Raw genomic sequence first — 13,678 nt, 5'->3', positions numbered from 1 at the left:
AGGCCTTTTTAGGATTTTCAGGGGCAGAGGCAGGATTGTCTCCTGCTGGGTCCCTATGCCAGCAAGACTCCAGTAACTGTGGCTGGGTTGGGCTGGAGCCCAGTTACAGGACCCTTTCAGAATCTACAGTCTGATGAGTTTGCAGGCTTACCTCTAGGGGCTCCCAGACTGTGGCCACGAGGGGCTGGAGTCAGTTCATGGGCCACTTCAGGGTCTGCAGCCAGGACTAGGGTCTGTATGCTTATGACCTGACACATGGGTGGGTATGACTCCTCCCAGGTCCCTTGATGTATGGTGCTGGTGACAGACCAAAGCCAAATGGGACTGTAGCTGAGTTCTCTGGGATACAGAGCTGTTTCTAGGTCTCTAGCCAGGACCGTAGTCAGTGAGTTAGCCACCAGGATGCGAGCTTGCCTTCTCAAAATGGCTCTCCTCAGTCTGGGACTGTACCAGGGTTTCACAGTCTCCTGCCTGGATCCCAAAGCTCCCACAACCTTTTGTCCCTGGATGGAGGCCACATTATTATTGTTGATGGACTGATATGCACAAGCAATGTTTTATTCTGCCATTTTGCTGACATCACTTCTATTTTTATATTTTAATTAAAAACACACACACAAAACTTAGAATGCAATTCTCTTTATATTCAAAGATGGGTCTTAAGAGAAGGTAGGGACTGAAGGTATAGATTTGTGCTTCATTGGCATTTGAGATCATAGAAATAGATGAAATTCCAAGGGAAATGTATAGAGCAAAAAGAAGTAAAAGCTAGAGTATACAATCATCCAAGGAATAGGCAGAGGGTGGAATTAGTGAAGGAGACTGTTACTTTGTCATTATAGACCCTGTTCCAATCCAAAAAAGGATTCGAGATGATTTGTATAAATAATACCGTAGTGTTAACAGAAAACTAGATATAAAAATCAAAGCTACAGGGAAGTAAGGATAATATAGGAAGATGAAGCCTTTGCTTAGGATAGAAATTCATACTGTATGGTCTTGCACATTTCTTGGATATAGGCACAAATTAGGCTTTAAAATTCCTCGTAGTAGACAAGGCATTGTGGAAATGTGATAGGTTTGAGATTCAGAGTATTCATGTAAAAAACAGTTCAATTGCTTAAGATAAGCAGAGGTTTTTCCTGGTACTGAGACTTGAAAGAAATTTCTCCCATGAGTTCCTCACAAAGGGGAACTTGTGCAATGTGGTAGTGAATATCTGCAGAGGCCTCCCCCAAATAAACACAATATATATTACTGCTTCTTATAATGTCTCTCAATGCAAGCCATGGCTATAAAATATTGTTTAAAAAATGCTTCTATGAAGGACTCAAGCAAACCAGTCCAAATACTACCTCTCTGATAATGTTTTTGTGGATGACTTAGCCAGAGGTATTAAGGTGAAAACAGCTGTATCTTTCTTTTTTAAAGTAGCCATGTATCAGTTGATTGACTTGATGATGGATACCAGGCATTTATAAAAGGAAAAGTGTCCATTTGTTGCTATTATAAGTAATGAAGGAAGTAGAAGTACCAGCTACTTGTTTTTGCTAATCTCCCATTCCTGTCGCAGGCATTTGCAAAGACTAGTATTGCTGGCCACAGATGAGATAATAGTGGTTCATGACTTGGCTATGCTGGGATCTGCCAAAGTTTGTGTACAGAGTATCTTAGAAGAGAGGGCGTGAATATACAGTAGGAACAGGATAGATGTGATATGCTAATCTCATCTGGAACTGGTGACCCAGACTTAGTTTTCTTATATTTATTTCCCTCCTCCCAGGACCATTTCTTCAAGAGGTGGGGGCTTAATTAGCAAATATACATTTAGAGGAATAGGAGCTTGTTTTGGGCTCAACTGCCTTATCTTGCTAAAGGGGACAGAGTTTAGTAATATTAAGAAATTAAAACATTCTGGGGCCGGCTCTGCGGCCAAATGGTTAAGTTCGTGTGGCGGCCCAGGGTTTGGATCCTGGGTGTGGACATGGCACCCCTCGTCAGGCCACGTTGAGGCGGCGTCCCACATCCCACAACTAGAAGGACCTGCAACTAAGATATGCAACTGTGTACAGGGGTGGTTTGGGGAGATAAAGCAGGAAAAAAAAAAAAAAAGATTGGCAACAGTTGTTAGCCCAGGTGCCAATCTTAACAACAACAACAACAAAAAAAATTAAAACATTCTTAAGATTCAGACCTGCTGACCAATATAAGGTTGTTATTCTTACTTTTCTTCTGCCTCTTCAGGCAGTTTATTAATACTTCTTTTTCTTTTCTCGTCTGCTAATGAGATAATCATTACAGTATCTTTTAAGAAATTCCTCTATATAGTATGGCTTGATTTAGAAAATTTATAAAATTTTGAGGAACATAAGGGCTATATATTATTAGAAAAATTTCTATGAATATTATTTCTTGAAACTAAGTATTTGATAAGAATTGGGTAAAAAGAGGATCCAAGAAAATGTTTTCTATGGTGAACCTGGCTTGAATATTTTCAGTGTTGTAGATCAGAATTGGCAAACTTTTATAACAGGTCAGATAGTAAATATTTTAGGCTCTGTGGACTATACGTCTCTGTTGTAACTATTCAACTCAGCTATTGTGTTGCAAGAGCAACTTTAGACAATACATAAGTGAATGACTGTTCCATTAAAACTTTATTTATGGACATTACAGTTTGAATTTCATGTAATTTTAATGTGTCGTGAAATATTCTTCTTCTTTTGGTTTTTTCAATCATTTAAAACTGTAAAAACCATTCTTAGCTCATGGGCCATACAGAAACAGGTGGCAGGTTAGATCTGGCCCTTAGGTTATCGTAACTGACCCCTATCGTAGATCAAGCAAAGGTCAAATGAGAAGGAAGAGTTAACATTTTTTTATTTTTATTTATTTATTTTTGCAAAAATAAATTTTTATTTATTTATTTTTATTTATTTATTTTTGCAAAGAAAAAAATTAACCATCCCACTCAAGACTTGTGCCTAAGTAGACGACCACTCACCTCTACGTGAGTTGAACTGGAGGAGTTCCTCCAAACAGTGCTGAAGTTTTCTTCATAAAATACTTACGGGGTGTACAAGAATGATTGTGAACTCAGAGTTCTAATACACAGAACATGACTTCATGTGATAATTTTAGCGTAGAAAATTGAAGGAGATTTAAGAAGCATAGTTACAGAGGTTGCTGATCTGGGGAGAGTAGAGACTCAGAACTCAGGGAAGATAGAAATTCAAGAAGTGATGAAAAGAACCAGGTTCTGCAGTGTCAATTAGGATGAGAACTAACAAGAGATCACTGAATTGGACAAATTAGATCATAGGTGACCTTGGGAAAGATAGTTTCACTAGAGTGGTGGGAGTGGAAGTTAAATGAAGAGGATTAAAGAGTGAATAACTGAGATAGTGAATAAAAACAGTAGAGAGTTGAAAAGTGTGATGGAGTTAAGGAAAATCTGAAGGGCAGACAGTATTGAGGGAAGCAGGGATAAGTAGATGTTTGACTTGTCTTTCATGCTTAATTTAGTAAACTTTAACAAGTGCTGTTTAGAAAGTTTTAAATATACTCTTCTTATAGTTCATCATTTATTTTAATTTTAACAGAAAAATGTACCATGGTTATATATGTCAGTATAAAGATGTTTTGAAGCAATACCAACTAAAATACTCAGAAACACCCTTTTCACGTGAATATTATGAGAAGAAAAGAGAACATGAAGAAATTCAAAACAGAGTGTTGGCATGTACTGAACAACTAAAAATGAATGAAACTATTTTTATGGAATTTCTAGGTATTAACATTTTGTTATATATTATTTTAATTATGGCATTTTTGTAATGAAAAGAATATAATAAATCAGTCTAAAATATAATTTTTTTTTTCAGTTCCTGCTCCCTTTCCATCACGTACTAAATGGACATTACATATGTATCCACAATAGTATTTCTACTTAAAATTTTTATTAGATAAGTATTATTTCTGTATTGTGTTATTGTGTTTCCCTGGTAAGAATCACATGGATTTGTTTTTTAATTCAAAACTTTTAGAGGTTACTTTAAAGATCATCTGGAATTAGTTTTCATATATGTGCATGTGATCAGAAACAAAGCAATTTTAATGAGGTAAAGTGGTATATGGATCTGCCTTTAAGTGGCATGTCTTAGCAACCAAACCAATGAAAAAGTCATCTTGCTCTGTCTTACCAAAGAAAGAGTACCAATTAAATCAATTGATCATTACTTGTTAGGATGGAAGGTGGTGAGGTGAGTCACAATTATTCATTCATCTATAGAAATTCATTGGGTACCTACTTCGTGCCAGGCAATACTTGAGAAGATACAGAGCTTTCTTGCAAGGAGCTCACAGTTTAGTAGAGGAGACAGACATGTAAACAAGTAATTCTAATACAGTGGCCTTGTATTAGATGCTTAAGCAATTCTTAATTGGTCTTAGTCTTGTCTCTTTGTCAAGATGATCTTCCCTCATGATGAACTTGGAACTTTAATCCTCTTGCAACCGCCACAATCCTTCGTATGCTCTCCTATCAGATTATAACTCCACAGATTGCACTAAATCTTCTTTATCCCTGCATTCTACCTTGCTTCATTCTGCTTCATCCTAAATCATCCTTTTAGCTCCTTTGCTGCTTGCTCTCTCGATGTTTGGGTTTTAGCTTATTCTGTTCTTAGTTGTTCATTTGCTGCCCACCTGTATTTTAACTTCTCAGTGAAAAGGGGTAGAGGCTGGTAGATGCTGAAGGTACAGCAGGGGTTTAGGGAGTTGGATGTAGGATGGGATGAGATGTAGGATTGTATGACAAACAAGAGGAAGTGAGGGAGATAGAATCGAAGATTAGAATTTAAATGTCTATGTATAAAAATTTAAATTGATACTTTTGATAACAACATAGCATTATAAATAATGTTCATCTGAAATTTTATGTCCTAGCATATAAATCACTTTGTGAGGCAGAATAGGAAAGGTCTGACAGGTTTTGTCTGGAGATTTTCCACTAGAAGATCACTACCAGTATCACTAGAAATAGTTCAGTAACCTATTCATTTTCAGGTTCTCCTAAATGGATTGTAGAGTAACCTGGGAAATTGTAGTAGCTAATAACCATGCAAGATGTCTGTTAACAGCTGAGAAATTCTCTACTTGAAGTTCAGTATAAATCCACTTTAAGCAGAAAGTCCAGGTGGGAGATCTAGCTGTCTTCTGAGTTCTGCAGGGTGCCCTGAATAATCTTACACAGCAAGAAAAGGGAAATTGGGTGGACTTTTTATGTTGATTTTGGAACAAATAAATAATGGAAACACAAGGAGTTAAATTTGGACCTGAATTGATTATGTATTATTAGTCATACCAAATGACTAATAATAGCAAAAAACTACCCTATGAAAATATTTAACTGAAAGAAAAAATCCAAACAAATATTTCAGATGAAATGTTATTTTTAAGCTCAATATATAACATAGATAAACAACAGATTGTCTTTGTCAGTTTGCCATATGTTTATATTAGCTTTACTTCTGTTTTCAGATACTGTTGTTATTATTGCTTATTGCTTATGTGGAAAACATATAAATAATGTTTCATAATTTTATTTCTGATATAGTATATATACTATAAATGTAAAATTTACTTGTGGAACAAAGTTCCTTAACATAAAAGTGTTAATTTGAGATATAAAACACAAGATGTTCTTAAACTTGCCAACAATTTTTCCAAAAGTTCATCTGAATTGAAGAAAGAAGTAGATGAAATGGAAATAGAAATTAATTATTTAAACCAGGTATATATATTGTTACATGTTTCTAGTATTTGTATTAATGTGTAAGTGTAATGATATGTTAGTTGACTGTCTGAGAAGGGCTATTTCTAAACAGCCTGGATATGGAGGAAAGCTTATGATAATTTATTTGTGTCAGATTACCTTTGGAGCCAAAATGTGTCTTAGCTATTGGGTATACTCAACTCTTGAGTTTTGGGGAATAGTTTAACTTTATTTGGGTGCCAAGGAAAGAAGATGAGGAAAGAACAGCATGTTGCTTAATAATAGGAATTTAAAGGCATTTAAAAAGCTACAACAGTGTTGTCATAAAAGAGAACAAGACTGTAAATGGTTTCAAGAACTTAATCTTTATACAACTAGGCTAGAACTAATATAGCCTTTAAGATTGATACTACATGATATTTTCTTGAATATATTTTAGTTCATCTATTGAAATGTAGCTTTCATTGACAGGTATGAGAACCCATCAAAGTCACTTCCGAATTTTGAGGAAAAAACAATAGCTAATTTTCTAATTTTTTGAAAATTGTGTTAAAGATGATATATTCATCATCATTGGTGTGAGGTTCCAAACAACAGTAATAGCATTTTAGTAATGAGAAGAAATTATACTTCCTTTAAAATATATGGTAACTAGGTCTCTATGTAGGAAATCAATGCTACTTGGCTTCTATTGTGTTTAAAAAAGAGGATGGAAATTCATTGAAATCTAGGTTTGCTAGTGGTGTTGTAAGGAAAAGTTAAAGGAGTATGACTTATTGTTAATTTTGACTCTGTTAATTGTTAATTTATTGTTAATTTTAGCAACTTTCGCTAAAAGCTAGCTAATACTACCAGAAATATAAACCTAGTGATTATATAGAAAAAATCATATTCATTAGTTAAGATAAAGCATATATTCCTTAATGCTTTGCAGGTAATTACTTTGTTTTGCTTTGTCATTTTTCTTTTTAGCAGATTGCAAGACTTTATGAAACTAAGAATCTCTCAGAAACTTTGGAAGAAAAAAATAAAAATATAGAAAAGAAAAAGGAATTGAAAGAAAGGTATAGGTAAACTTTAAAATGGGATTTTATGTGAACAGGTATTCTGCATCTAAAAATTTGATTCTCTATTCTAACCCAAGCCACTAATATTTACACAGCATCTATATACATTTTTTGTGCAGGCTATTTTCTATTTATTTCTTAAGAAAAATATTAATTTATACCTTTAAGTATTATGGACTAATATTCAAATCTGCTTGTTATTTAATGAGGCCAAGCGTAATGTATAGAGAGAAATAGGGTAGCAGCAGCACACTTGCTGTTCTGTAACCTGTCAGTTGTACATCTCATTCAGTTTTCCATGATGGGTCACCAAGAGGAGTAAAATAAGAGAACAATGGTAAGAACAGGCATGTATTTACCTTTTGATCACCCTGTCACCAGCTTGACCAGTTCTTCCTTTGCCTCAGAGAGTGAATGAGACAAAATGCTCCTGCATCTGTGGCATCATATGTTTCTTTGTCTTTCATCCTAATGGTGATGAAATAGACATCAGTGGTGGAGACATTTTTTTTTTGAAAAGGTTGATTTTGACTGTTACTGTGTGACAGAAAAATAGATGTATCGCTGTTGTTTCTGATAAACTTTCTACTTTTTTTCCTTCTGCCTATACCCTTTTTCATTCTTCTTAAATTCCTCTCCTCAGGCTCCATTGCTCTTATCCTCATTTTTCAACATACTCTCCCAAGTTAATTTCCCTGATCCCACTTCCTTGGATCTGTTATTTTCTTGATTCCCCCACTCCCACTTCTCACATCCATGATAAGATGTCTTTAATTTTGCAATGAAATTGATTAGAAAAATAGGTAAATGTACAGAATTTCACTTTGTTGACAACTTTTTAACATTACAAAAATTCTGTATATTGAGAGGAATTTATATAACTAGTCATTTTTACTTAGTATGTATTTTGATAGTTATTATCAAATAATATCATTATTTAAATTATTTAACTATGAATAATTAAAATTATTCCTTTAATTTAGAAAGAATTTAATGAAATTATTCTTCCAGTAAAAAACTTAAAAGACCCATTTATGATTGTAGTATTGCTTTAATGATTTCTATGTTCATGCTAGTTGAATAAATCTTTTTAAAGTTGGAAGTACTCCGAAATCTAAGGTGTGCTATTTATGGATAAAGTTTTGGTTTAAAATGTTTTTGACATATTTAGAACATCTTTTAAAATGATTATATTTTAAAAATGAGAGTGCAGTATACTGAGAAGAGCACTGGGCTTAATCAGGAAAAGTGTGTCTTAGCTGTGACACTAGTTAAGTAATTTAATAATATTGGAAAGATCTGTTAAATTCTCTCAAACTCAGTTTCATTATTGGCAAAAGGAGGAGTTTTAACTATATATTAACTAAATATTTCTTCTAGCTTTAAAATACATTTTTTACTTAGCTAATATTTAATGTAATTCACTCTTCTCTTTAGAATTTTTGAAAAAGATGAACAACATATACTTATATTGAATAAAGCCCCTCAAAAAAGTCAATTATTTCTTCCATATGAATCTCAGAAATTGGTCAGACCAATAAAAATGCACTCTTCAGAACCAAAAGTTATAGGTACAGTATCTGTTTATTATTCAAAAACTTGGTTTTCTTTGCAAACACATAGAAGAAGAAATAGAAAGAAGCAATTTTAATTATTATTTGGTGTAGACAAGAACTAACTATACTGAAGAACTATAGACTGGGGAAAGTACTAGTTTGATTCTATGTGAGAGCAAACAAGATATGCCTTCTATATTTAAGTTCTTTCTCTTTAAGAGAGAAATTACTGACATGGTCTTAAAAAACAGTGTTGTGGTCTGGTTACACAGTTGTCAGAGGAGGATGAATAATAATATATTTTTCATCTGAGAAGTTTTATTGTCAGTCTGATTAAAGTGGGTAGGAGACTTGTGTTAATGATATTTGTGACTTAGTCACTGAGATATTTGAATCATGTCTCATTCAGTGAATCTGCAGATTAGATTAACTACATTGTATTAGAGTAACTACATTGGCTGGTTTTTCCCCCTAGTCGTTAATAGCACCACTCTGTCTTCTTTGGTTTCCCATTATAAAGATGTAGTTTTGTCAGCTGGTTTTCATTTTACATCATAGTTATTGTAATAACTATTGTATAGTAAGGCATTAAGAGTTATGTAACAATTTCATAATTTTGTGTTTTAAATTAAATACTCATATGACTTGATTTTTTAAATTACAAGGTTAAGTTAAATATTGGGGCATGACATTTGATTCTGTCTCTGGAATTGATTTGAAGTTATATAATTTAATAACCTAGATAAAAAGGAAGAAAGTTCTGTGAAGCAGTCAAAGCTTGCCAATATTGACTTCAGACAAAAAGAAAATGATACACAGGTAGGTATTTCTTTTTTAATAGTATAAATTAAATACTTTCTTGCATTAAATGAGGTATTGAATGTACCGCATTTAGGACATGGGTTTGTGTGTGTGTGTGTGTGTGTGTGTGTGTGAGAGAGAGAGAGAGAGAGGGAGAGAGAGATATGTTAAATCAGCCGTCAGTACAACCACAGGACCTAAAAAAACTTAAAAGAGTTTCAGTATGGCAGCCTGAGCATACCGTAGCTTTCTCATTTACTTCTAAAAATTATAGAAAAGATATTTTAACATACCAATCCCTGTACCCAGTAGACCAAAAACTGTGAGACATTTCTAAAGGAGGAAAACAAGATTGGATTGAAGAGGGAAATTGTGGTCCAGGACTTGCATAGAAGAATACTCATTGCAGGGACTGTGAATAGAGTAATTGTTTGGGTTACTTCAGTGGGAGTTAGTTTAGTTAACACCTATTCATCTCATGTCTACTCTACCTTTGGCCAGGCATCAGCAACTGGATGACTGTCTCCAGGTGGAAGCAGTGAGTATAGGAGCTTGGGTTAGAGAGATAGATGGAACTCTGGGGGTTCATGATGCTCATGAAGAACAATGAGCATACCACCCTGAAAGCTAGCTTCTGCTGTGGCAGATCTCTGTCTTCCCCCATTCTTCCTGAAAATAGTCCAGAGGGAAAATTTCTCAATGAAAAATATAATTGCTTCCTATTAATTCACAATCAATACAGCTATGGGGTAGTGGAGACCAAAGTAACTAGTGAAACTTATTAATTCTAAATATGTATTAATTATAAAAATTTTAAAATCTGATACTAAAATTCCAGATGGTATCAACGTGGGATGAAGGTGGGAAGATAAATGAGGGAAACAAAAGTTTACTCAAGTACTTTTTCACTTGGGGGTGGAGGTAGGGAGAAGATATGAATACTGATTAACTATAAATTGTTGGAAAAATGTAAATTTATGCATGTATGTTGAACATTTAAGGATAATCAACAGAAGAGAATTTAATGTTAAGTTTTAAAACAATAGGAAAAAAAGATGAAACGAAGAAAACTTAGTCCAAGAAAAAGCAGGAATTGGATGGGGCAGGGAATAAAACAGTAAGAAAGCATTATAAATAGAAAACAAATAAGATACCAGAAATAATTGTGAACAAATCAGTCAGTAATCATAAAAATGTGACAGAGATGCTTCTGTGGGATGTATAAACAACATATAGATATATACTATTAGAACAGCTGAAACAACTGGACAAATGAAGGCTGAAAATAAAAGGATGGGAAATATGTATCAGACAAATGCAAACAAAAACAAAACAGATAGAACAATACCATATAAAACAGAGTTCAATATAAAAAATGTTAATAGGGATAACATTAGTAGGATAATATTAATAGGGAAAATATTTTATGTTTTTCAAAAGAATAATTTCAAGAGCTGGCCCCGTGGCCGAGTGGTTAAGTTCGTGCACTCCGCTTTGGCAGCCCAGGGTTTCACCAATTCGGATCCTGGGCGCAGGCATTGCACCGCTCATCAGGCCATGCTGAGGCGGTGTCCCACATAGCACAACCAGAGGCACTCACAACTAGGATATACAACTATGTACTGGGGGGGTTTTGGGGAGAAGAAGAAAAAAAAAAGAAAAAGAAGATTGGCGACAGAGGTTAGCTTGGGTGCCAATCTTTAAGAAAAAAATAATTTTAAAAGAATAATTCACCAAGAAGTCATACGAACCATGATGCACCAAATTACACAGTTTCAAAATATATAAAGCAAAAATTGATAGAATTCCAAAGAATCGATTGAATCCACAGTTAAAACAGGATAGCGCTCTCAAGAAAAGTACTGACCCTCAGTTTGGGGGTTGAGTTTGGCTACAAGTGAAACAATACAAAACTGAAGCAATGAAATAATAGCGTCTTAAACAAGATAAACATTTATTTTTCTCTTACTTGCCATGAAACTCTAAAGTATGTGACTCAGGTTCACTTATCAGGGTTGACAGCACCATCTCCACAGTGTCATTATTTCTCAGATGCCATCTATGCTTTCTTTTCCTGCTATCTTAATGCTAAACTTTCACCTCAAGGTCACCTAATGGTTGGAGGTTAACCATTGCAACTTTTCCATCATATCTGCTTTCCATGCATGAAAAAAGAAAAGGAGGAAGGCTAGCTGAGTCAGCCTCATTTTTGAGGATCTTTCCTGGAAACTCCTTAAACAATTTATGATAATGATTCATCAACTGGAACTTAGTTACATGGCTACCTCTAACTGTGGAGAGGTTGAGAAATATAGGGAAATATAGTTTTTTTGTTTTAAAAGTCAGAAAACAAAGGGAAAGTAGATTTTGGATGGGATAGAAAACTGGCAGTTTCTGCCCGAGAAACAAATCAAGTAGATGAAAAATAAGTAAGGATGTAGAGAATCTGAATAACACAATTAGTAAACTTTTTGCCAAACATACACAGAATTCAGTTAAATTTTTATTTGCTGTATTCCCCAAAATTGATCATTTACTAGAATAAAAAAGGTATCTCAACCAATTCTAAAAAGTTGCTATCTTCACTTACCACAATGTAAAAAAATAGAAATTAAACCACAAGATAGCCTCTCCTCAAAAAACTATGGCTGAGGAAAAAGAAATTCACATACTTTCAAATTACTTTTGGGTTATAGAAGAAATCAAAATAGAATTTAAAAAATATTTAAAAGAATACTATAAACCAAAACCTGTGGATTGTAGCCAAATTGGTCCTCAGAGAGAAATTTATATTTGAAGATAAATATAATTTTCTAATTATATATGTTATATACATTATATCTACATATCTATATATTATCAATATTATATTAGAAATATATTTAATATATATTCATTTGGTTAGAATATTGTGAATATTCTAATAGTATTTTCTAATAAAATTAAAATTAACTGAACTTTATGAAAAGCTCAACTCAAAATATGAAAAGAACAAAATAATAAATGCAAACAAAGTAGAAATTAAGAGAGAGAAAAGCATAAATTAATGAAATAAAAAGTTGGGTTAATCAATATAGCCAAAAGATAGTAACTTCTAAATATCAATAAAATTTCAGCAAGTATAAAGAAAAAAAGAGAAGCACCCCCCAAAAGAAAAGAATAAAAAGAGGAAAAAGTTCATTTCACTACACATATGGAAGAAATCTTTTCAAAGTCCTAAGAGAATACTATGTAAGACTTTATACCAATAAATTTGAAAATTTAGGTGAGATAGACAGTTTTCTAGGACAATATAAGTTGCTGAATAGACTGACAAAGAAAAACGTGAATAGATCAGTAACTTAGAAGAAACTGAAATGTAATCACCTATATCCTTCTTTCCTCACTTACTTCCTTCCCTTCTTCCTCTGCCACACACACACTCTTCAGAACACACCAGACTCAGTTTTTCAAGTGAATGCTACCAAACTTTTAAGGATTAGATCAGAGTTTCTCAACTGTGACACTATTGACATTTTGGACCAGATAATTCTTTGTTGTGGGGTCATCTTGTGAGCCAGTAGAGGACACTAGCTCCTCACCCCCAAGTTATGACAATCAAAAATATCCCCAGACATTGTCAAATGTCCCCCAAGAGATAAAATTGCCCCAAGTTCAGAACCACTGAATTAAATAATCTTTTTTCTTTCTTTTTTTTTTTTGAGGAAGATTAGCCCTGAGCTAACTACTGTCAGTCCTCCGCTTTTTTGCTGAGGAAGCCTGGCCCTGAGCTAACATCCGTGCCCATCTCCCTCTGCTTTGGGTGTGGGACACCTACCACCGCATGGCATGCCAAGCTGTGCCATGTCCGCACCCGGGATCTGAACCGGTGAACCCCCGGCCGCCGAGAACGTGCGAACTTCACTGCTGCGCCACTGGGCCGGCCCCTAAATAATCTTTTTATGTAAACAATTCCAGAGAATAGAAAAAAATTGAACACTAGCCAGAAAAGTGTATATGCCTAATCCATTAGATAGCAAGGACAAGAATAGTGAAAGAAAAGAAAAATTATATGTTAGTCTCAAGAATGAACATGGATGTAAAAATCCTAAATAAGTCATTTGCAAACCAAACTTGGCACCGTAACATTAAAAGAATAACGTATTATGACTAACCTTGGTTTTCCCAAGGAATGCAGTGATGCTTTAGCTTTGGAAAAATCTGTCAATATGATTCACTACATTAACAGATTAATAAGTGATTTTAAATAGAGATTTAAAATAAAAGGTTTTTTAAAAGAATATTAGGGAGATTCATACTATTAGATGTCAAAGTGTTTATTTTCTTACTTTTGTTATTAAGATATAATTCACATATCATAAAATTCACCATTTTTAAAGTGTACAATTCAGTGGTTTTTAGGTGGTGTAACCATCACCAGCTTCTAATTCCAGGACATTTTCATCATCCCTCAAATTTTTAAACATTACCAAAATGCA

At 34.0% G+C, this 13,678-nt stretch overlaps 1 protein-coding gene across 1 annotated transcript in view; it reads left to right on the top strand.

Moving 5' to 3' along the window:
• Positions 1-13,678, top strand: part of C7H14orf39 (chromosome 7 C14orf39 homolog) — a 43,638-nt gene that overhangs the window by 12,471 nt on the left and 17,489 nt on the right. The window contains exons 6-11 of the mRNA XM_044773693.2: positions 3,603-3,790; positions 3,885-3,927; positions 5,674-5,794; positions 6,749-6,840; positions 8,281-8,414; positions 9,142-9,218. Of these exons, the coding sequence (XP_044629628.1) occupies positions 3,603-3,790; positions 3,885-3,927; positions 5,674-5,794; positions 6,749-6,840; positions 8,281-8,414; positions 9,142-9,218 (655 nt within the window). The remainder of the gene's footprint in view (positions 1-3,602; positions 3,791-3,884; positions 3,928-5,673; positions 5,795-6,748; positions 6,841-8,280; positions 8,415-9,141; positions 9,219-13,678) is intronic.

The sequence above is a fragment of the Equus asinus genome, chromosome 7 (assembly GCF_041296235.1).
Source record: "Equus asinus isolate D_3611 breed Donkey chromosome 7, EquAss-T2T_v2, whole genome shotgun sequence".
In the NCBI taxonomy this organism is placed as follows: domain Eukaryota; kingdom Metazoa; phylum Chordata; class Mammalia; order Perissodactyla; family Equidae; genus Equus; species Equus asinus.
This window is presented reverse-complemented; position numbering and strand designations above follow the sequence as displayed.